Source organism: Strigops habroptila, chromosome 5 (assembly GCF_004027225.2).
Source record: "Strigops habroptila isolate Jane chromosome 5, bStrHab1.2.pri, whole genome shotgun sequence".
Taxonomy (NCBI): domain Eukaryota; kingdom Metazoa; phylum Chordata; class Aves; order Psittaciformes; family Psittacidae; genus Strigops; species Strigops habroptila.
Window position 1 is genome coordinate 65,714,993 of NC_044281.2, and position 21,451 is coordinate 65,736,443.

Genomic DNA, 21,451 nt, shown 5'->3' on the forward strand with positions numbered 1-21,451 from the left:
TATGTCATTAGTTAATGAAGATGTCTTTAAAAAGCTTTGTTCAAGGAATTGGAAAGTAAAAATTGAGGTTTTATTTACCTTCCTTCTGCCCCCACTTCTTTCTGGAGGTGCTGTTTGCTTCATAGTCTTATTGTGGTGGCACTTTTTTCTAAAAGAATGAGAAAATTACAATGTGAAGAAAATATATATTTGTTTTTCTAAAACTGCTTGTGACTTCGTTCCATAATTGTACTGAAACTTCATGTTGCATCTGTTCAGAAGAATATTAACTGCAGCACAGCAGTCTCTGTAACTGGAAATAGAAGGCTTTAACTTATTGATAGGAACTAATTTGAGAAGATTAGCTTTAGTTCTGCTTTCCAAAAGCTTATTTGCTAAAACTGAGTTTTGCAGAAGTGCAGGAACTTAACTCATATATTGGTTCTTCAGTATAGTTCATGGGTCTTGAGGTCCCATATTTGAGTGCCAATGTTGTAAAGGAATGTAAACTGCCTGCTTCCTTAGCTCCCAAATTAGCCACAAATTTAGAGATATAGACAGCATATGAAATGGATTACAACACTTGTGAGTAACTTAAGTTACTTACGCTACTTAATTGAAATAATTTTTATGTGGCTATAATGATCCTTCTATATCTTTTTCGAAACAAGGACTAACACCAGTTACAGCTATCAAATTGTTTCAGGGAGGTGGGGGGTAGTTTTCTTAAAGTCCTGTTACAAAGTTTCTTTAGGTTAAGTTTTTAATAGTTCACCTCAGTTAAATAGTATCTAAAACTAATCTGAACAGTTAATAGAGTTGGCTCATTTCTTGGCTTGATGGTAAAAGTAGATTTCTGGGGACTAAGTCTTGTTTGAAACAAAGTAACCACATGTGAATTTTTCCTACTTCCAGTTCCGTAAGTCATCAGAGATCTTGTTAAGCCATCCTTTCAATTGTTAGAGCTCACCTGAGAAAATAGGTACTATTTTACATCTCTCCAGCTTCCTGGAAACTGGCATGAGCAGAGTTTATTTGGATGTCATGGTGGACCTTCTGTATATGGTAGTCCCGTATTATGGGTCAAGAATCAGTATTTTTCAGAGTACATATGAGTGTGGTCCATGACAGTGGTCCCTCCAACCCAGTGTCTTATCTCAAATAGTAAGCAACAGCAGATTCTTAGGGAAATAATACAAAACCAGGGTAAGCACTCTGTCTCCAGCCATCCATTAACTTGGGAGCTCCCTGTTATCACAGGTAGTATGGAAAACAGTGATTTATTTTTACCAGTTAAGTGGAGTTTTTGAAATGCTGTATTTGTTGTTTGAAGTGTACTATAAATGGCATAACTGCAGCAAGGTTGAACTCTGAGGCCTTGTTTTGAAAGGGAAAGCATAATACTTTCGTAGTACAAAGCAAAGGGTTGTATTAAAAAAATAATAACTTTCATAGTTTATTTTGTGACTTTCAGTATTTTAAGAACATAATAATAAAGGTACTACGATGTTAAATATTGTAAATGTGTATTCTTGGAAAGTTGTCTTCAGTAGATGGAAGATTGAGCTATCCTGGCTGTTCATCCCCTTTAGCAATTTTTCATAATAATGAATTTAATTCAGTTTTGAAAGAAAAACACTGAAAATAGCTTTTATTTACATTGCAGGGCGTATGGGAATAAATTTCCATCATCCAGGAACAGACAATATCATGGCTCTTAATAGTAAGTAGTTAATATCTAATGGTTAATATTAATATCTAATGACTAATATTGTTATGTTGAATATTATTTCTTAGATTTATTGAGTTCATAGCTGTGCAGTCAACATAAATGTATAGTAATATTTGCATAGAAGTTTATATGCACTCTCAAAATTATTTTCATAGATCAAACATCTCTGATCTTATTGGTAGCACTGTGATTCTTTATATCAACTTTATAATAATTTCGTGTTCCACTGGAAGCTTCATAATGCCTGCTATAGATAATATTGCAAAATAGTCTCTGTTCCTTCTTTTGTGGGTGTATATGTGTGTTAAATCTGTAACTTTAATTTTTCATATCTCTCCAGACATATTTCTTCTTGATGAGATGAGTTGTTACAAGTTTTGCATACAATTACATTGACTGATGGAGTTTACTTTGTTGGTTTCCCTGAAACATTACGTAGACACCACTAGGGAGAATGTTTAGACATCTAAATAATGAGAAAAAACATGTGGGGCTGAACTTCACTGAAAGATTATTGCTTTTGTTCGTGTTGGAAAATAAATAAATAAATAAATAAAATAATCCAGCCATGAACATACAAATTCAAAAAACCTGCCAGAACGGATCTGAAAGGTCTAGAGACAGCCTCGTAGCGTGTAGAGGGTGGGGGTGGGTGTTAGGCACCACCAGCATAATGTAGAAGTGAACTATGCAAAATCAAAGCATAGTTTTTGTCCATCTAATCCTAAAAAACTATTTTGAAATGTCTGGTTTTGTTTTCAATGTTGTATTAGAGGTGTTAGGATTAATTGACTAACCGCATTTTTTTTGCCTTTGTGCCATCTACATAAATTATACTGTGTGTAGTTGAAAACTGCATTCTTTTGTGTAGTACCAAACAGAATTAAAAGATTATTTATAAATGTGAAGAACTGAAACCTTTTAATAGGCAAGATGCAAGGATTTTAACATTTGGCTTTAAATGACAGCTTTTGGAACCTGTAAGACTTTGCTTGTGCTCTTTTTCATAGTTAATAATGAGGTGATGTTTTGCAGAGTTTCTATTGTGACAGTAAAGCATATATGCCTTATTTTCTTATGGGCACATGAGATTATGGGAAATCAAGTAATCAACTGGGAGAAATGTTCCTTTCAATTAAAGACTTGATTAAAAGAGGAAGCTGTTCATGTGAGTGTGCATGTATGTAAATAAGATCTACACAGTACAGTCTCTTGCTGTTTGACATGAATTCTGGCCTCTGAATCTGTTGTTCTAAGTTGTGGAATTCACTAAGGTGATTGTAACAGTAATTGTGAAAGTGGGAGATTATGATTGAATTTTGAGTTATTTTTAAAAATTTACAGTTACTATGGAAGATACAGGAGTACTTCTTACAAAGTCTTACTGAGATTTTTGAAAGACAGAAATGAAAAAGTGATCCAAAAAGCTATGCTATATATATACACTGCACTATATCAAATCAGGATTGTTTCATTTTGTGACAACTCACTTTGTCCTGAATGGATGAATGTATTCTATTCTGATTTCTGTCATCGCTAGATAAACCTAAGAAAAAAAAAAAAGTTGCTTTTTTAATAGAAATAAAATTTAAGAATGTACTTCTTCCTAATTCCTTTGAAATTTTTACAGAGTTATAGAATCTAATAGTTTATGAAAAATAATGATCCTTTGCAGTTATAGTCCTGGTGCATGACTAAAATGTTAGTATAGCTATATGAGGGGCATAAACAGAATATAGTACTGATTGTTCTTTTGAATGAAATTCAGCACAAACCAAAAGCAAACCAAAAGCCTTGGATAAGTTCCTATGTACTTTCCCTTTCTTGCATCTCTTCTCCCTCGCATCCTTACTTGGTGAAGCCACACCATTTTGGGCCATTACTAAGAACCCAGAAGCTAGAATTATTATACTGTGAAACCTGTTGGATTTTGCTCTTAAGTCTTTGAAGATTTGAGAATTGAGCAAGTATTCAAGTACATAAGCTTAAAAATTACTTTCTGTGATTTAAATCCTCTTTTGTATGCAGCTAAAACTGAAGAATTTAGAACTATGTAATTCCCATGTGCCCCACTACCTTTGTCACAAGGAAATATACTAAGGAAAGTTAGTCCAAGAAGAAATACTCTTTCCTGTGCTGGAATGGTTGTGGTTTGGTTTTTAAAAAAATAAAATAAAAAAAAGATTTCACAAAAGCTAATTCATCCCAGTCATGTTTTTGAACAATTTGAAGAACTTATTTAACTTCTTTAAATCATAATACTTGCAATATCTATATATAATTTCTGTGAAATCAAACACTGTCTGCTGAATCCGCAAATCCGGCCTTCGCATTCTATTTATAGTCATTGTTACATAAGCATTTTTCTCTTTTCCTACGAAGACACAGTAATAATCTTTAAGATTTATTACTTACAGCTCAATTTCTTGCTAACAATGTATATAGACTTCTGAAGCTGGAAGGCAACACAGGCTCAGCTCAACAGCAATGCAAAACTTTACTACGTATGTTGTAGGGAGAGGGGATGATTTCTGAGGGGCGTTCATCTCTAGCTATGTCTTATCCTTTATGGCAACACTTTCACCTATATTTCAACTGGTATTTTTATTTACTGATTATAGCCTTTTGAAACTAGGGATTTTCCTGACATTCAGTGAGCTACTGTCTAAAGTGTTGAAGGGGAGTGTTTGGTTTGGAAGGTGTTGCTTAGTTGGCAGGGCTTAATGCGGAGCATACCACCGCTGTTTTGTTGATCATTGTGCAAAGTTGTAAATCATCATCATCTCAAAGCACTGATTTCTGAAATAATAAGATTAGTGAGATAGAGGAGATTACTTTAAAATGCATAATTACGGTGAATCTCTTCTTGCCATTAATGCATTACGCTTGTGTACGTATGCAAACTGTTGCAAATGTGTATAAGCATGTTTCTATTAGAGGCACGTGACATTCTCTATCAGAATTAGGCTTCTACTGAGGAATGCAATATTAAAATATTCAGAGACATCTGAGCATAATCCTAAAGGGCATTTTAACAGAAGGAATATGCAAGTATTTAGATTTTAAAAACTCTGCAAAGGCAGAAAGCTATAGCTTTTGTCTATATTACCTCTAATTGAAATTTCTCTAATTGAAATAGTGTTTTCAATCAAGTAGTGGCATCAGTTTGTTAACTTTTTAATAATGCCATTCATACTGAGTTAAACAGTAGAATAATTTTTATAAAGCTTAATCTATGGCACCTTATGAAATACAATTGAGACACTAATTTCTAGGGGAAATGTGGCATAAATTGAACGATTGATTTTATTTACATAAATTCAAGTATGAACTTAAAGAGAAGCCAGCTATTGATGATACTTTTAGTAGAGGTTTGCAGTACCAATTAAAAGTTATGTTCACAATACTAAGCAAAACCTGAAAATAGATTAATTTGCTTGCCAAAATTAATGCAAAAGTGTTGTCCATTCCTTTCTCTTGCTAGTATTGACTTGCATTTGCAGTCATATATTCCTACAGCTATTGCTTCTATTTGGGGAACACTGGGCATTCTCTTGAGTTAATATGTACTCCTTTTTAACTAGCTATATGAAGAGGATGAAGTGATCAGCATGAAGACACAGTCACCCTATGTGCTAGGTAGTGAGTTATTGTTAATGCTTCTCGTGAACTCCAGAAAATCAACAATAAACTTCAGTGGGAGAGAAGTATAGCAGGTGAAAAAATAGGGAATAAACCAGGCTGTGTGATCTTTCTAAGGAAGTGCTGAACTGTAGTGCTAGGATCCCAAACAAACTTCTGTAAAATGAGTTTAGTCTAAAGGTAGTTAAGCCAATAAATGAGGAAAAAAAACCCCTTTGTGAAATGCTGGAATTTTGTTTTTCCTAAAGCTTCTCTGTACAGTGACTTTGCACTGCTGTTTGGCTTCAAGTGTTCCATCTGCTTCCAATGTTCATTCTTGTCTCATATGAAAATGTGTCATCTGTGAGGTCTGGTACTATTTGCTCACCATCTGACTGCCTTTTCTTCTTTTCATTAGTATCATTTCGTTCTGTTTGTTCTGGGTAAAATAATTTGTAAAATACACTAAGGCAAGGGTTTGGGGCATCTTTTTAGATGTTTATGTAGACAGTTTGGTTTCATTTTATTAATAGAGATAATCATTATGTGGGGAAGTCATTATGCCATGACATAAAAGGTAGTGGCAGCAAAACAAATTCATTTTTTATTTTCATGCTTCTGTTTGACTTAAAATTGCCTTGTCTTCTTAAGAGTGATTGTACTTGCCTCTTCCTATATTCTGATATATTGCTTTCAAACACATACAGTGTTTAGGTATAATGAAGCTGTTGAAGTAGCATTATATATTTAAATCTCTTGCCAGTGCTATTGTTATACCTTGAAATGAACTGCTCCGAATAGAAGGTTTATTAAATTATTTTTGTCTTGCAAAATCTTGGGCTGGCAGTTTAATAGCTAATAAAACCTTGGAGTTTTTTGTAGTGATAATATTCTGGGAAATGGACTGGCTAAATTTAAAGATGCATCAATCTCTTTAGCCCAATTCCCAAGTTGGGTTGTTAATGTGTTACTAGCTTATTAATATATAAGGAGTAATAGAAAGGAATAAAAGACACTGAGAGAGCTAATAAGGCTTGCAAAGCTACACCTGATTTAATTGTGAAGAGATCAGAGTATTTAACTGGAGGGAAAAAATTATATAAAGCGTGACATAGCCAAGGCAGCTCGGTTCATAAGAGTCTCAGAGTGTGTGAACTGTCACTACACATAACCTTGTTAAGTAAGTTTTTCAGAACCAGCTATACAAACAGTATTGATGCTGCCTTGGGGACTGTGAAGCAGGCTAGCTGATATCAGAGTGCCTTCTATACCTGTTTAATTAAAATAAATGGGTGGGAAGGCAGAGGAGCAATAAAACATGCTTTTTCCTCCCTTCAATTATTTTATACAAGTGCCTGCACTTTCTGAGATACGATCTGGCTGTTACTGAAGGCAGTATCTCTTATCAGTCACTGCTAAAGTCTTATCCTAGCAGAGGAAGATTTCTTAAATTGTATTCCTTTCAATCTTTGTATTATCTTCTTGTTTGTTTGATTCTGTTTGTGGGAGGTTTTTGTCACCACTTTTCTTGCCTCATAACCTCACCAATGAATGTGCTTTCCTTTCATCTTTGTGATCCTCTCTATTGTGGCTGAGTGCCATCTGTTTCTGCAGAATTTTAAGAACAAGATACGCCAGGCTATTTCACAGGCATTATATATGATGCTAGAAGAGATGAGACAGCAGTCCAGAATTAAGTTTGGTAGATAGGAAGCAATATGAAGGTAGTTCCTATCAACCTGGCTGTTGGAAATGTGAGTTTTATCTTTAATCATTTTTTAGACTAAAACAAATAAATGAAAATAGGCAAGCCTTCCCTCCTGCACAGATGCTTGCCTGCTCAGTATGCCTGAGGAAGGAAGGCCTAAGCTGTTTAAACAATAGTTTTGAGTATCAAATGCAATTCACATGTTTGATCAGGTGTTTGAGGCCCAATGTGTGGGCCTTAACTGCATACAGTTTGCATATAGATTGTATTTTTCTGATGATGAGATTCAATTGTATATGTATGTCAGCATATGTTATCAGGGAGGTTGTTGTAATGCATTGCTAGCATTGAAAAAAAAGGTGAACCAGAAGGGACTGTTGAAGCTGATATCACCAAGGTATCACAGGGCCCATAAGTCAGTGGAAATTGAGAAACGCCTTTTCAACCACTCTTAGATGAGCAATAATTCATCCCGATCCAAACTATTTGGGTTATATATTTTCTTTCAAAGACCTCTTTAGAAAGACTGGAGAATAGAAGTCTTGTTCTTGTGGACAGTTTTTCTAGCTGCAGAAAATAGGGAAGAAAGAACGTTTTCTTAAGCTACCTGTTGTACTGGTCATCATGAAAAATAGCCCCTCAAATCTCAAATGCTGAAACATGCTGAAAAAGGGGGGGTGAGTGTTGTGCAAACAATGGATTAATATATAGAAAACGTTCTTCAGAAGCAAATGGACTTCTGTGCACATAAATCTCAGTACATACATACCATGGCAAGGAACCCAAAATTTAATATAGTGAACCAAGTTTAATTCTTTATTCTCCCAAATATAGTTCTTAATTTTCCCCATACTTTTATGCGCATGACTTAATGAGTTTTAGCATGTCACGTTCATTTATCAGCTTGCCTCTTATCTAGATAAATCCAGAAATTGTTATTCAATAGATAGTATTTTATATGCAGTAAATTCATGCTGGTTCAAACATTGGCCTCATGTTTGTATGCAAACCGTTCTTGTCAACTTTGATTCCGAGTTTAGTTAGTTAGTAAAAATGTTGGATTTATTATAATGTGCACATAATTTTTACATTGAATGCTACAAATTAAGTTACTCAAACTGCTTCTGCTTTAGCAACTTCCTTTCCTATACCTCCAACTGTACGAAAAGCCACTTTTTAAAGATAATTTTCTTTACCTAGTTCTTATTCAGTGATTTTCTCACACCCACCAAGTTTTGACAGTTTGTCAGATAACCTTGACCATTTAGACAGAGTAGCATGGACTGACAGTGTGATCAAAGATAAACCTTTTGATTTGTTTTGCTGGAATTGCAATTATAATTCTTCCAGATGGGAACTGTGAGACAGCTTGGTGAATGGTAGATACTTTTAAAATCATAAAGATGTAAATAAACTTTATGTACATTGTAGCAAATGAATTGACTGAAATGAACAAAGTAAAGAATGTTTCCTAAAGGAACTTTGAATATGTGGCCCAAAGTTTAAAAGCGGTCAAGTACTTTACAAAGATATAATATTCCTGTGTCTCATCTCAAAATTTTGTTATGACCCAAAGGAAATCTTCAAATCAGTTGATAAAAATTCCAGCTATGTTGCATAGAGTTCTTGCATTTGTGTTTCTTGTTATATGCACATGAATACCTGATCTTAGTCTGTGTATTCTAATGACATAAAAATAGTTCCTAGATTATTCTGGTCATTTGCTTTTCATTACTTTAGCTAAAAGAGTTCTTCAGTGAGTTCAAGGTGTGTGCTGCAGAAATAGTTATAGCAAAGATACATTGCATAGTTATATTTGATTTTATTACCTTCTCTCAGTTCATTAATTCATTTTCACTGGCATTGCAATTCACTTGTAAACTTCCAGATCTCTAAGAACTTCAGAGACCCACTATTCAAAAGACAAAGCTTGACATATTTTGCTTTTTGATCTTAGAAAATTATTGGACAACTCATAGTGTCCTAAAGCAAGTGTTGTTCTGAACTGCTGATTGCTTCAAGATTACAAATGAGGTTTCCAAGTTAGAAATAAGATTCTGGTACCTCATAAATCAAGGTGGTTCCCAGTCTTGTCAAATAAAACTTTCCTTTAGCCGTTCTAGCTCCAAAATTGCAAATGTACTGCTATTATGAGTCAATTTCAGAAGTGTCTTTAAGATTTCCTTGAAATGTGTATATTTGATATTGTAGACACATTGTTGCATGAACAAGATAAGTACTAACAGTGTAGAAAGAATGTTTTTAAAAATCTCAAAATGCTTTCTATTAAGTCTTCCATAAAATGCGATAATACAAATAAACGGTGTCCCTTATTTCTGTATTTGAAATTGCCTGATCATTAGCTATGATGTGGAGACAAATTTAATATTTCCTTGAAATGCTATTTAACTCATATACAATGTGCAGTTCCAATCCCATGTTATAATAAAGCAATAAAAAAAAGGAAAAGAAAATTTTCATCAGTTTCATGTAACTTTCTTTGAGACACAGTTAAAATGTGAGCATTGCAGTTGAGTGTGTTTTGATTTACTGCAAAAATGGGTAATCTTAGCTGCAGGCTTTTGGGAATTCCAATAACATTAGCACTAAATTTACTTAACTGCATTGCAAGATTTGGGGTTTGGGGAGGCTTTTTTGCTTGTTTGTAAAAATCAACTCAGTCTCTGGGATGAAGTGAGTTAATAGTTTCAGGAGAGTTGTCAGAGGGTAAAAAGGAATGTATTGTTCCTTTGTATTTGAGTACATGCGATTTGGGACATTGGTTATGTAACTTTCTACCTGTCAGTTCAAGAAAGTTGCAAAGGGATGGAGAAACTCTTAACAGGGTGGTGATCCTCCTGGGAGCTGCACAACTGATCAGTGCCTGCTTGCAGCAATTTCACAGCTTACATGGGAAAATGTGCACATCATTTCTTAGAGCGGCTACATTTCCATTAATACCGTAGTGCCCTGTGAGGTATAGGAAAGAATCACTTTTAGGTTGGGTTTCTAAACATTTCAGGAGATGGTTTTCTGTGAAAATGACATTCATATTCAGCACCAAAACCAGAATATGGGAGTAGCTTCATTGGAGATGGTACAATTTTGGGAGCTCCCAGTCTCTTTTCTTTTGTCTTCTGTTAGTATTGCACAAGAGATAAAGTAACTTCAGATATAATAACACTGGTAATTTCATTGTTTGTAACGTGCAGTAATTTTCGTATTGGCTCCCAAATGTCTTCATTCAAGAATAATGTCTAAATTGTTTATTTTTCTGAAATAAAATGGAGGAGTTATGAAATTTACCTGACGAACCATTCCTTCTCTTAAATCTGTCGAGCTCTGAACTTTGGCTTATGAGCACAGTGGGTATTTTTATTAACTTGCCTCAACTGACACATTCTTATTTTGCATTCTGTGTAAGCAACATCATGAAGTGTGTTGACATTCATAAGTTGCTGTGCTGAATAACTGTCAGCTTTTGGAAAAAATAATATTTTAATGTAAACACCAGATAAAACTGAGTTCAAATTATGGTTTTGTATCTATATAGATATATATGTAAAAATTATAATCAACAGCAGTGAAACTTCACCTTCTTCTGGTGTTTAAGTGTGATGGTTTTTAATCAGGAAAAGCTGTGACTAGGCTGTTTTCCTACTTAAGTGGATTGCAATATTTTCCCTCTAGAATTTACAGGCAATTGTAAATATACCTTCAGTAAAACTTTTTTTACGGACATAAAGATTATGTGTGTAAGTGGATAAATAAGATAAAAGTAATATTATGCAGTGCAGTATAACATAGTGGTGTTATATCACTGGCAACAGTTTATTCTAAAATTTACAGAAGGCTGTGGTAGATTTCTGCCATCAGGTACTGTTATCTTGTTCAGACCTGAATGTTCACATTCAGCATATAAAGTTTCCTTTTCTTAAGTAGAAACACGGAAGTCATCTTCATACTGAAGTAATGTATCTTTATTTAATTTTTAGATTGCTAGCATTCTGTTTGAGAGACATCCTTTAAATAAATTACTCTCAAAACATGCTGATAGCTATACCTGGATACATGCTTGTGTTTTCGTGTATGGGCAGTCATCAGGACTTGCTACGTGACACCTGACAGTGATTCTTTGCTATCATAATGAGTAATATGGGTTTAGCAGTGACTATAAAGGAGGAGGATTATTTTATTCTTGCCGCAATGCCGACTCTAGTACTAACCCTCCCTACTGCTTGCTGTGCAAGCAGCAGTCTGTTTCAGGGCTTACCAACCACTTCACAACCACACACACAACTGAATAGTTGTTCACACAAACAGCTTCTACTGCCTCGCATTAAACATAATAGCCCTTGAAAATTTTTAATCCTCCTAATGAAATACTCATGTATTTGCTCTTTCAATGGCGGGATAAAAAGGTGTAGGTGTTATACTGTCTGAGACAGTGTTTCTTCAGGGCTTCAAGAAGCAGCTACTTGAGTAGAAGAGAGGTTACCAGTGCTTGTGCTGGGTAGCCCCTGTCGCTACTTAGCAGTGAGAGCCAGGGGACCAGTCAGCAGATGAGTAGTTCTCAACTAGCTGCAACCGATCCATTGTGTAATTGCTGGCCAAAGAAAAGTGGATAGGGAAAGCTGAGGGGTATGGTGGGACACCACAGGACATGGATTTGAAGATGGAAATAGAAAAATGGAAAGTTTCATGGTAAAGAACACTTGGGATATAGGAGGGAGTGGGAACTAGATGAAGTGGACTAAGGGAGATTGTAGGGAGAGCTAAAGGAATCAGGCCTAAAACTTGTGCAAGACCAGAGGGCATTGTGTTAGTTTTGTGAATAAGAGATGGGGTTGGGAAGGAGGAGCAACACAAATGGTATTGCAAAGAAGAGAGGAAGAAAGAAACCAGGGATCTGTTACCTATTGCCTAAGCTCACTTTCTGTTAAAAAACTCTACCTGATCCCTAGCCTTCCACATTTGATTACCTTGGAAGGCCACAGATATCTTTTGTAACAGGTCAAAGTCCTTGTGTAGAAGACACTGTTTTCCAGATTATTTTTTAGTATTCTAAAATTTCAGATAAAAAAATGCTGCTTTTTTTTCATTTCCCATGATACCACAAAATAGCTTCTGCACTTGTACAATGCTGTGGATTTTGCTATTGGTGCATGTTTCATTGAAATGCTGTATTAACTCTGGTAGTGACAAAGATGTTTTGTCAATCTGTTTTTACTCATCTGAACACTGTGGCTATTGAGTTCATATTGTTTTGGTAGGATTTTGGTATTTAGAGATTGTTAATTATTTAAATTGAAACATAATCAGAAGATATGTTCTCCACAACTAATTAGTAAAATGCAAAATGAATTCTTTTAATTAGGATTACTGTTGATTGTTTATTGCCTCTTAAAACCATGATCCTAAATTATTATCTTATAGTACTGTAAATCTGATATGCCTGATTTTTTTAATACCTTTGCTATTTAGAAAACTTGCACAGCAGGTATGTTCCTTTTTTAGTTTTTCCTTTTTTTTTTTTCTCCCCCTGGCTGTGTCATTTTCAGACCTTTTCTCTTGTCTTGGGTTGTTTGAATTTCATCTTGCACTTTTTGAATGTCTTTTCCTTCTTTATGGTGGGAGGGGAAAAAGAGAAGAGGTAGAAGCTACGTTTTCTTTGCTTTTGGAGCTAAATCTAATGACAGCTGTACCGACAATTTTCTTCTGTGTTTACATGCAGCCAGGAGCTATGGGCGGAGAAGAGGTAAAAGTATTTACTAAATGTTTTGTTTGCTGAATAGTGGGAGAAATAAATATTTAGTTCTCTTTATGATAAGATGTTACCAATTTTAACATTATTTGATCAAATGCACTGTATAAATCAATCTCGTATTTTTCCTTTGCAAAACACCTCCCTTTTAATAGCAGCTTAAAGCAATGGTGATCTTGAGCTGATAACTTCAAGTGCGTTGCTATTACTAGTGAACTGGAGTGTGGCTGAATGTAAAGACTTTCATGACACACATTTATTACTTTAAATGTGTAGTGGTCAAAAAAGATTATTTTCAGCTTTGTTTTTTTGGTGTAAGTGCAATGTTTTAACTAGTGCAGTGAACATTTCAAAAATACTTCTCTTCTTAGATGTAACATCTTTCAGTGAATATCACACTTGAGTATTACATTGGAGGTAGAATCAGCCTTAGATACAACATTGTGAATACCAATACTAGTAACTGTCCTCAAGAGTGAATATTGATGATGATGATAATAAAAGATACAACATTTGAGCACATTTTAACTTTATTTTGTCATAGACAAGCCTTAAAAGCAAACTGAGAACATTCTACCAAATGTTCAGTGCTGCATAGAAGTTTATTCTGAGAGATTAATGAACATGGACAATAGCAAGCTTGCTGACTACCAAGAAAGCTACTAATGTAGCATTTATGTGCCGTAGGTTACACAAGCTGATTTTTAATTAAGAAACTGACAGTGAAGATTGCAGCTTGTAACATTTAGAGTTGGGCAATGCCATCTGTCTGGGGTACTTTGGCATTAAACTTCATTTTATCGTCTTTTTTCATGTGTGTTCTGTGACAGCTGTGCATGTGACATTGCTGCCTTTTAAAAATGTACAATTTGCATCAGGTTTGTGGAGAGACCTGGAGACAAACCTAGCCATACAAGCAAGCCAATAGCATACAAGTAACTTGTAGTTTGCACATCTGTATGGATTGAGGTAGTAGGCTATAAAGGCTACACTAGCACAGTTTATAATACAGAATTCGAGGTGATTTTAGTCAAAGCTGGTTTTAGTGTTTATTTGACAGCTAAACAAAAAGAAAATACTCAGGTTTTCCCCACAAACTTCCTATTTTTCCCTGCTTCCACAGAACAGGCTATTGTCAACAGATGTTGAAAGCATCCTAATAATCACACTTTTTCAGTGGTCTTATGGTACTGAAACAAATTGGCAAGTATGCGGAGTGTATAATATTGTATACTCCCTGTGCATGTAAACAGTTTAATTTCATTTTAAGGTTGTGGCAAGTCTTTCCAGGTTGATCAAATGGCACCAAAGCAGGGAAGGAGGTGGGAATCAGTTGGACACTATTACCTGCTCGTAGCTCATGTTTACTTGTAGAAGTGAAATACAGTAATGTGGCAGTAACTGTGACGAATACAGTGTAGGCTGTTTTATAGAAATTATAGTGATGACAAAACAGGGCAAACTAGTTCTGAATGTGTTGGGCTTTCAGATTTTCTTTTTTTTTTTTTTTTTATTCTACCAAAAAGCATGTTTCACTCCATAATAATAGTTTCCTGTGTGAAAGTCAGGCTTTTCTGTAGTAACAAGTAGATTTGTGTGTGTGCGTGTGTGTCGTCATTAATGTTAAGGGTTTCGTGACTTGCCTTATACAATATGAAAGTCTGTGATACTCATGTTTTTTCATTACCTTGAATTTTGTAATGTTGTTTTGAGCTTTCTTAACATTAAGAAACATGAAATTCTACAACAGTCTACTAAAAACATGGTGTTGTATATCAAATACTCTCATTTATCCCTCTCTACTATTGTTTTTTACCATTTGCATTGTTGTAATATGCAGAGTACTCGGAGGCAAATCTGTGCAAGGACTCGTTTCATGTTTATTATATGTAGATATTGTAATTAGCATTTGATTCTGTCACTGTGACTAAGCATCTTCAGTGGGAAGGTTTTGTCAGAAATTTCTTGGGGCTTGCCATAACCTATCAGTTCTTTGCTTGATCCCCAGTTTTCTTTGAGTAGAGGTGAACATTTCCTTGTAGGTATCATGGTTAGAGCTGTTGAGTCATGTTGCTTTAGGTACCCGGTTTTTAACTTCTACAACCAGTTTTTCAGGTAGAGATATCAGCACAGCTGTGGGAAATCAGCACAAAATCTGTTCTGCTGCACTGACAAGGGCACAGGACTAAACATAAGGCATCTAGTGGTTTTCCCATAATACTCTCCCAGAGATTTGCCTCTGAGGGTTTCTCGAGGTGATGTCTCAATATTAATTGCTTCAGAATAGGTTTTTCTCATGTTCTTGCTCATTCCCTTGTCTGAACCTACGTAAACTTTCCAGCACCCTAAGAAGCCTGTGGCAGGGGGTTCCACAGCTTGACTTGCTTTCAGCCTTGCCACATGCTGATTGTGTTCAATGCACTTTATTTTCCCCTTACTGAAGAGACAGTGAACAGTTATTCCCTATTCCCTTGTCTGTATGTTTTCTATTATTTTAAATGTATACTTCATACATGTCTACTTAACTATAAATTTTTAGCTCATCTTTTGCATTTACTTGAGTACAGTGCTTGCAGACTGTCAATCATTTGGCATAAGAGGAGAAATTTTGCTTTTTTAGCTGCTGTGCATTTTTATTATTTCCTTCAGAACTCTGCACTTGTTCAGCCTCCTCTGTACGCCTGTGTTTTAGTTGAACACCTCATTCTAGCATCTATTAATTTCATATGTCAACTTCCTCTAATGGCTCATGTTGTTTGTTTTATTTTTTACAGGAAGGTAGGTTGGGGGGTGGGTGGGAATTAAAAGATTATTTAGCTTCTCAGTAATGTCAGTCTTTTATAGATATTTTCTCATTTCTTACTTTTCAATGGGTTTTCTGATTTGATATTTTTACACAATTTTAGCCTTCCTAATTATTATTTCTCTCATATGTGTTCTCTTTTAAGCTGAAATGCTTATTTTTATATATGTGCATGACCTGTTTGTCCATTAATGGAATATTCATCAATAGTCTTTCCTGTTTTATGCTCTAACCCCACCATTTTTGACAACCAGTTATACTAGACTTTAAAGTGTAGCCTCTCTAGATCCTTCTCTGATTGTGGCATTTACCCATTTTTAATGTTGGTGCTAAAAAGCACAGTAGGATTTTTGCTTCAGTGGATTTTTGTATCTGAGATCTCTCTCAATGTTGTGCATTTTATATACTCTTCCTAATATAGACTTTTCTAGTGCTTGGTGCTCATAAAAAATCAGGCTGATGCTCTCTGTCAGTCAGAACATCTTTGCTGTTTTTTGTTTGTTACTTTCTTTTCCATATGTTGGATTGCTGCTGCCTTTTGTAATCTGTCCTTTACTACTGGAGACTCTATTACTGATATTTTCAGTGTATACATTTTTATGAATACTGTCCCTTTGCATGTTTTGATTTTTCTTCTTGCCCCTGTTTTTATTTCCTGTACTTCCTGTGCTGTTGATAGGAGTATGGCATTACTTCTTCCTTAGGTCTTGCTGGAAGTCAATGTCATGTGATCCATTACCTTTGAATTAAATTATGTGCCCTGCTATTCATACTTGTAATTAACCCCTGTATAAACTGTTTGTATCAATTAATTATTATTCCATCCCTGAGAGCAATCTTCCATGATATGAGGGGACAATTGGCATTCTCAGAGCTGAGATGGGGTTCCCATTTAGACATCTCTCTACATTGCAGGATTTAATTTTCAACTTTGCTATAAGGAATTATTACATTCTGAAGTTGGCATGGTCTAGTGTTGCTTATATAGAGACTTTGAATATTTCTTGATCTTCTGGTTAATAAATCTGTTCTTAAGGAAATGTGTGTGTACTTTGGTAGTAAGCAACAAGTTAATTGCAACAGCTGATCACAAGTTCAATTAATTTTCATTAACAAACTGAGTAGCAGCCATTTATGTTGCTTTTTGTTAATTCATTACTGAAAGGGTGTTTTAACACTTGACAGGCTGTCCTAGATAACAACTTTTTTTCTTCAAGTGCAATTTATTTAATAAGATTTTTAAAGATTGTTTCTTTTTTCTTGTTAGATAAGCATCTTGCTTCACCTACATGTTTAATATCCACAACACAAAGCTTTTCTATGTTTATTTTACTGTTTCCTCCCCTACTGAGACTGGTCCTCTATTCACTCAAGGAGGAAGTGATGCAGCGTTGTGGTTAGGACCCTGTAAAGCACTCTGAAGGAAACTGTCATGCTCTTAAAGATCATTCCTTCAAGATCTGTTATGGAAGATTTAAATCCCTAAGAATCGTTCTGAAATTGAAATCTTACAAAAATTGTTTCCATAGTTATGACACACAATTACATCAGATAACTGGCTGGTTTTCACTGCTAGTCATTTGCAAGGGTTTGTTTTAAAGCTGTATTCGGTTTATTGTCTTGTAAGAATAATATAGTCTTGGAAAAATAGAAGCAATACTAATGAACATCATTTGGATAACTAGACCACTTAGCTGGGCCTCTTTATGTAAATTCTGTTAAAGCAAAACAGTAAAAGTAAAATAATAACAATTTTTACTGAAATATTTAATCCTCCAGGAAACAGCGTTAACTATAGATACTACAAAATCTGTTACAGGTCGGTCTTCACTCTTTCCTTTTGAAGATGGCTTCCTAGATGACAGTCATGGTGATCAGGCTTTATCATCGGGTCTCAGCTCTCCAACACGCTGTCAGAATGGTGAAAGAGTGGAACGCTATTCTAGAAAGGTGTTTGTTGGAGGTCTTCCTCCTGACATTGATGAAGGTACTGTGAACAAGTTACATTGGTGAGATGTGGGAATTGGCTTTCATACAGTTACTTTAAAAAGGTCCGATTTTCCTAAAAACAAATGTATTTTCCCAGGTATGTTGCTTGTAGTGCTCGTGGCATTATTTAAACCAAACAAATACCACCACCTGCAACACCTCAGGATTTAACTGACATTCTTTTGTGCTGTAGATCAGAGGAGATGGAGACAGAAATGCCTTCATAGCTGGTCATTTAATCTGCAATAGCAGCAAGTGTTCCCACGTATGTAAAGTGGGAAAGCTGAAAAAGGGAACTTAGTGGGTACTGTCACTCCTCTGTAGTGTTTTCCAGTTCTTTTTAAAAGATGTGTTTGACTTTAAGGACTTTGTTAATACAATCCTTACCAAAATAAATCAGGTTTTAATCAACTCTTATATCCAGCGTATATGCAGTGTTCAGTAGACAAATGTAGGGCAATTAATATGGTTACAAAATAATAACCAGCTTAGTAGGCATGGTCAGGTTTTTTTCTCCATCTCAATCAATATCTGCTCTATTTGTGTGTGCCCCCACCCACCCTGACTCCCAGACTAAAATGACGGGTTTTGTTGTATTTTTCATAGTACAGCTGGAATCCACCATTATCTGGCTTCAATTGGCATATATAGGGAATTTGAGGAGGCCTTATAATGAAGAGAGGGATCTCTGAATCTGATCTACTAAACTGAAGCCTAAGTGACATGCAATTTTCATAAATAAATAGTATGTGTTGCCAGTCTGTGGTTTACAAACAGCTCAAATGCAGTTCCCGTGTCACGTCATGAGTTACAGGACTGTTGGTACTGGGACTGCGGGGTAATCTGGATCCCCAGCTGTAAGAAGCAGGAGGCCGACAGGTACAATTGATGTGAATGTCGCTGGGTCACTCAGAACAAAAATACATGGCCAGCCTACCCTGTGAGGAAGTAATGTGGCCTTCTGGGAGCAGTTTCCCTCTTCCATGAGAGGTCTGCTCCAGTAACGCCTTTTTCCTTCAGCTCCTGTATTATGCAGTGTGTGTTTTGTGGCTGTAGTCACTTGGAAAATCTGATGTGCAGCTCATGGGGTCAGATAAACTGGACACATCTCAAACAGCAAGCAAAGAATTGGAAAACTACTGCCTTAGTCTTCAAACTCTTCTCCTGACAGATTGTTGCTCTAATCAATCTAGCATCACATTAGAGACAGTTTTAAACTAATTCTTTCTTTAAAGTACAGAAATAAACGCATTGAGGAGAAAAAGATTTTTTTAAAAAGAACGTAAAATACTTTTTTTCTGAAACATTTGCATGTAGAACAGAGTTGCCCTACAGGATAGTTTGAGATGGGTGTCCCTCAGTGTTTCTAAATTGATGTTTAAAAAGCAATGAAATAACTTGGTAATTCAAGGCAGATTTCCAGAGGGGATGAAGAAGGTGAAGTCCCCACAGTCATCTGACCTCATGCAGCCTGCTTTCTAGGGCATGCTGCAAGGAGTGGCCATGCTGACATGTAGCTCCTCCGTCAGTCCCATGTGGCTGCATCTGACCCTGCTTTGTGGCTATAATTAGAAGTAGATCGCAGCTGAAGCATATTCACTTCTGATAGATCATGTTTGCATTTAATCCTGCTGCAAACTTGCATTAGTGGAATGTAAGATTACTTTTTTAAGCAGCCATGTATAGCATAAAGAATATTTAGGCAATCCTCTATGTGCACTGCTGCAGTTCTTGCTTTTCTTTATAGGTGTAGAAAATAGTCTGTTTGGTTTTGGGGATTTTTGAAAGTAAGAATTTTACTTGCCACTGTCAGTCTTCAGATTCTCTCTAAGGTGCCTCATTTGTTTTTTGTAGATGAGATCACTGCCAGCTTTCGTAGGTTTGGACCTCTTGTGGTGGACTGGCCTCACAAAGCTGAAAGCAAGTCATATTTTCCACCTAAAGGTAATTAGTTTAAAATACATTTATGCAGGCTCTTCTGGTGAAAGGAAATGACGTCTGTGATGTGGCAATCCATTACAAAGAAAAGATTTGACTCTTCATGATGAATTTTGTCTCTTTCGATAAGCGTGTTTTCAGCAGTTGTAGTGATGGAAAAAACACAATTCAGTGACTGAAATGTGGTCCTGTGTGCGTACTTTTCAGCAAGCCTGGAGTCCTTGAATCATGCCTTAACTTATACTAGACTTACTTTAGAAGGCAAGTTGCACAAATCTCCTAGTGCAGATTCTGTTGCAGTTTGCATATTGTAGAAACTATAGGCATAGTAGCTGGAAGTCACTGGTGGATTATTGGGTATGCAGTATTTTGTAGAGAAGCATGAGTCCACCTTGTATGTGCTCTGGCCCAAGAAGCTGTGATCTAGCTCAGAACCACAAGGTCTGCAACAGGGCTCGCTGGGAGCTGAACTGCAGCAATGAGCTCTGCTGAGAGAGATGGCATCATGTACCACGGTCACAGAGTTTCTAGGCTGGAGCTGATTTGTTCCAGGGTGGTTTAGAGTGTGTGTACAGGTGGGGCAGTTTCGTATCTGTCAGCAAAACACTCTGCAGACTGGTTCTGGTTGAGAAAGAACAGTTTATGGGAAACCTGTTTGGGAGATCTTGATAGATGCAAGATCAGATTGTTCTTACTGTATCCTAGTCTCTCCTGTGATTTTGTATTACACTATAGATGTTCTATTCCCAGTCACACGTGCATCTTGCATATAGTTTGGGAGTTCAGTTGTGATCTGAAACTGTGACATGAAGTTATACAGAATTTTGACTGTATTTTGACTGTAAAACCCACACAAATAAAAGCCAACTTAATTTATCTGGAAGCTGAAGGGCTGGAGGCAAGATAACTGTGACAACTGCTTGCCCTGCAAACAGTATTTGAGGCACTTAAAACCAGAACAAACCCCATCCATGCTGCCTTTTTCCTGTTCTGTTCTCACAACTCAGCCTTGCTAAGAGTAGTTATTATGCACAATCTGGTTTTGAATTTAAAAACAAAAGAAGCAAAAAGAAACCCCAAACCAGCAACAGAACACCCCAAACTTCAAAAACCTCACATATATTCCTAAGGACAATTGGTAAAATGTATGATTTTCCCTTTTAATTCTATTTTTAAAGGTCTTTAGGGTCTTCCTGGCTAGTGAATTCAGATTGTACCTTCACTTAAAAGTTAAAAAACCCAACCAAAACAGTAAACCCAGCTTCTTCTTGTCCCTAATATCTCTTAGTACTCTCCACTTCTTTTTTTTTTTTTTTTTTTTTTTCTTTTTTTTTCTCTTATTAATTCAATAAGTAACTATTCATGGTAGGTCGACATGGGACTTCCAGTTATGATCTAGGTCTGTATCTGACAGTGGACTAGTTATACCTCGCCAAACATGTAAAAATGTTTTTGAGCAAGATCTATTTTAGCAGAAGACAAGGGAACGCAGCCTCACATCTATTTTTGTCATGATTCTAATATAGGAAACAGCTTTCAAAGCCCTTGCCAGTTGCCCTGAACGTCTGTCTGAAAGTGCTAAACAACAGTCAATCCCAACTGTTCCAGATTTATTTATAACTTACTTCTTAGTTATCAGTCAGGGTTGCAGCATCATACGTCCTGCATTCCTGTCTTTGAGATACACTTACAGTCGTGCTAAGCTTGGTAGGTCAAATGTACTTGATTTACTCTGATCCCATACAGGCAGCATCTGTGTAGAAGACAGAATGTCTCCGACCAGCACTCAAAGGGTAAAGTTTGAATGTGTGTTATCATTTTTTCTCACAGCTCTTTGGTCTATTTTCCATTTATAAGGAGTACTTATTTTCCAAAGTTATTATGGAGTCATTGACAGAAGTACCACAATAAAATGTC

At 35.9% G+C, this 21,451-nt stretch overlaps 1 protein-coding gene across 8 annotated transcripts in view; it reads left to right on the top strand.

Moving 5' to 3' along the window:
- The window catches only part of CPEB3 (cytoplasmic polyadenylation element binding protein 3), a 93,997-nt gene that overhangs the window by 43,360 nt on the left and 29,186 nt on the right, over positions 1-21,451 (top strand). For 6 of the 8 annotated variants that reach the window (XM_030485862.1, XM_030485861.1, XM_030485856.1 and 3 more), the window contains 4 exons: positions 1,646-1,702; positions 12,775-12,798; positions 17,427-17,594; positions 19,451-19,540. In XM_030485862.1, the coding sequence (XP_030341722.1) occupies positions 1,646-1,702; positions 12,775-12,798; positions 17,427-17,594; positions 19,451-19,540 (339 nt within the window). The remainder of the gene's footprint in view (positions 1-1,645; positions 1,703-12,774; positions 12,799-17,426; positions 17,595-19,450; positions 19,541-21,451) is intronic. The other 2 variants (XM_030485857.1, XM_030485859.1) reach the window with 1 other exon arrangement.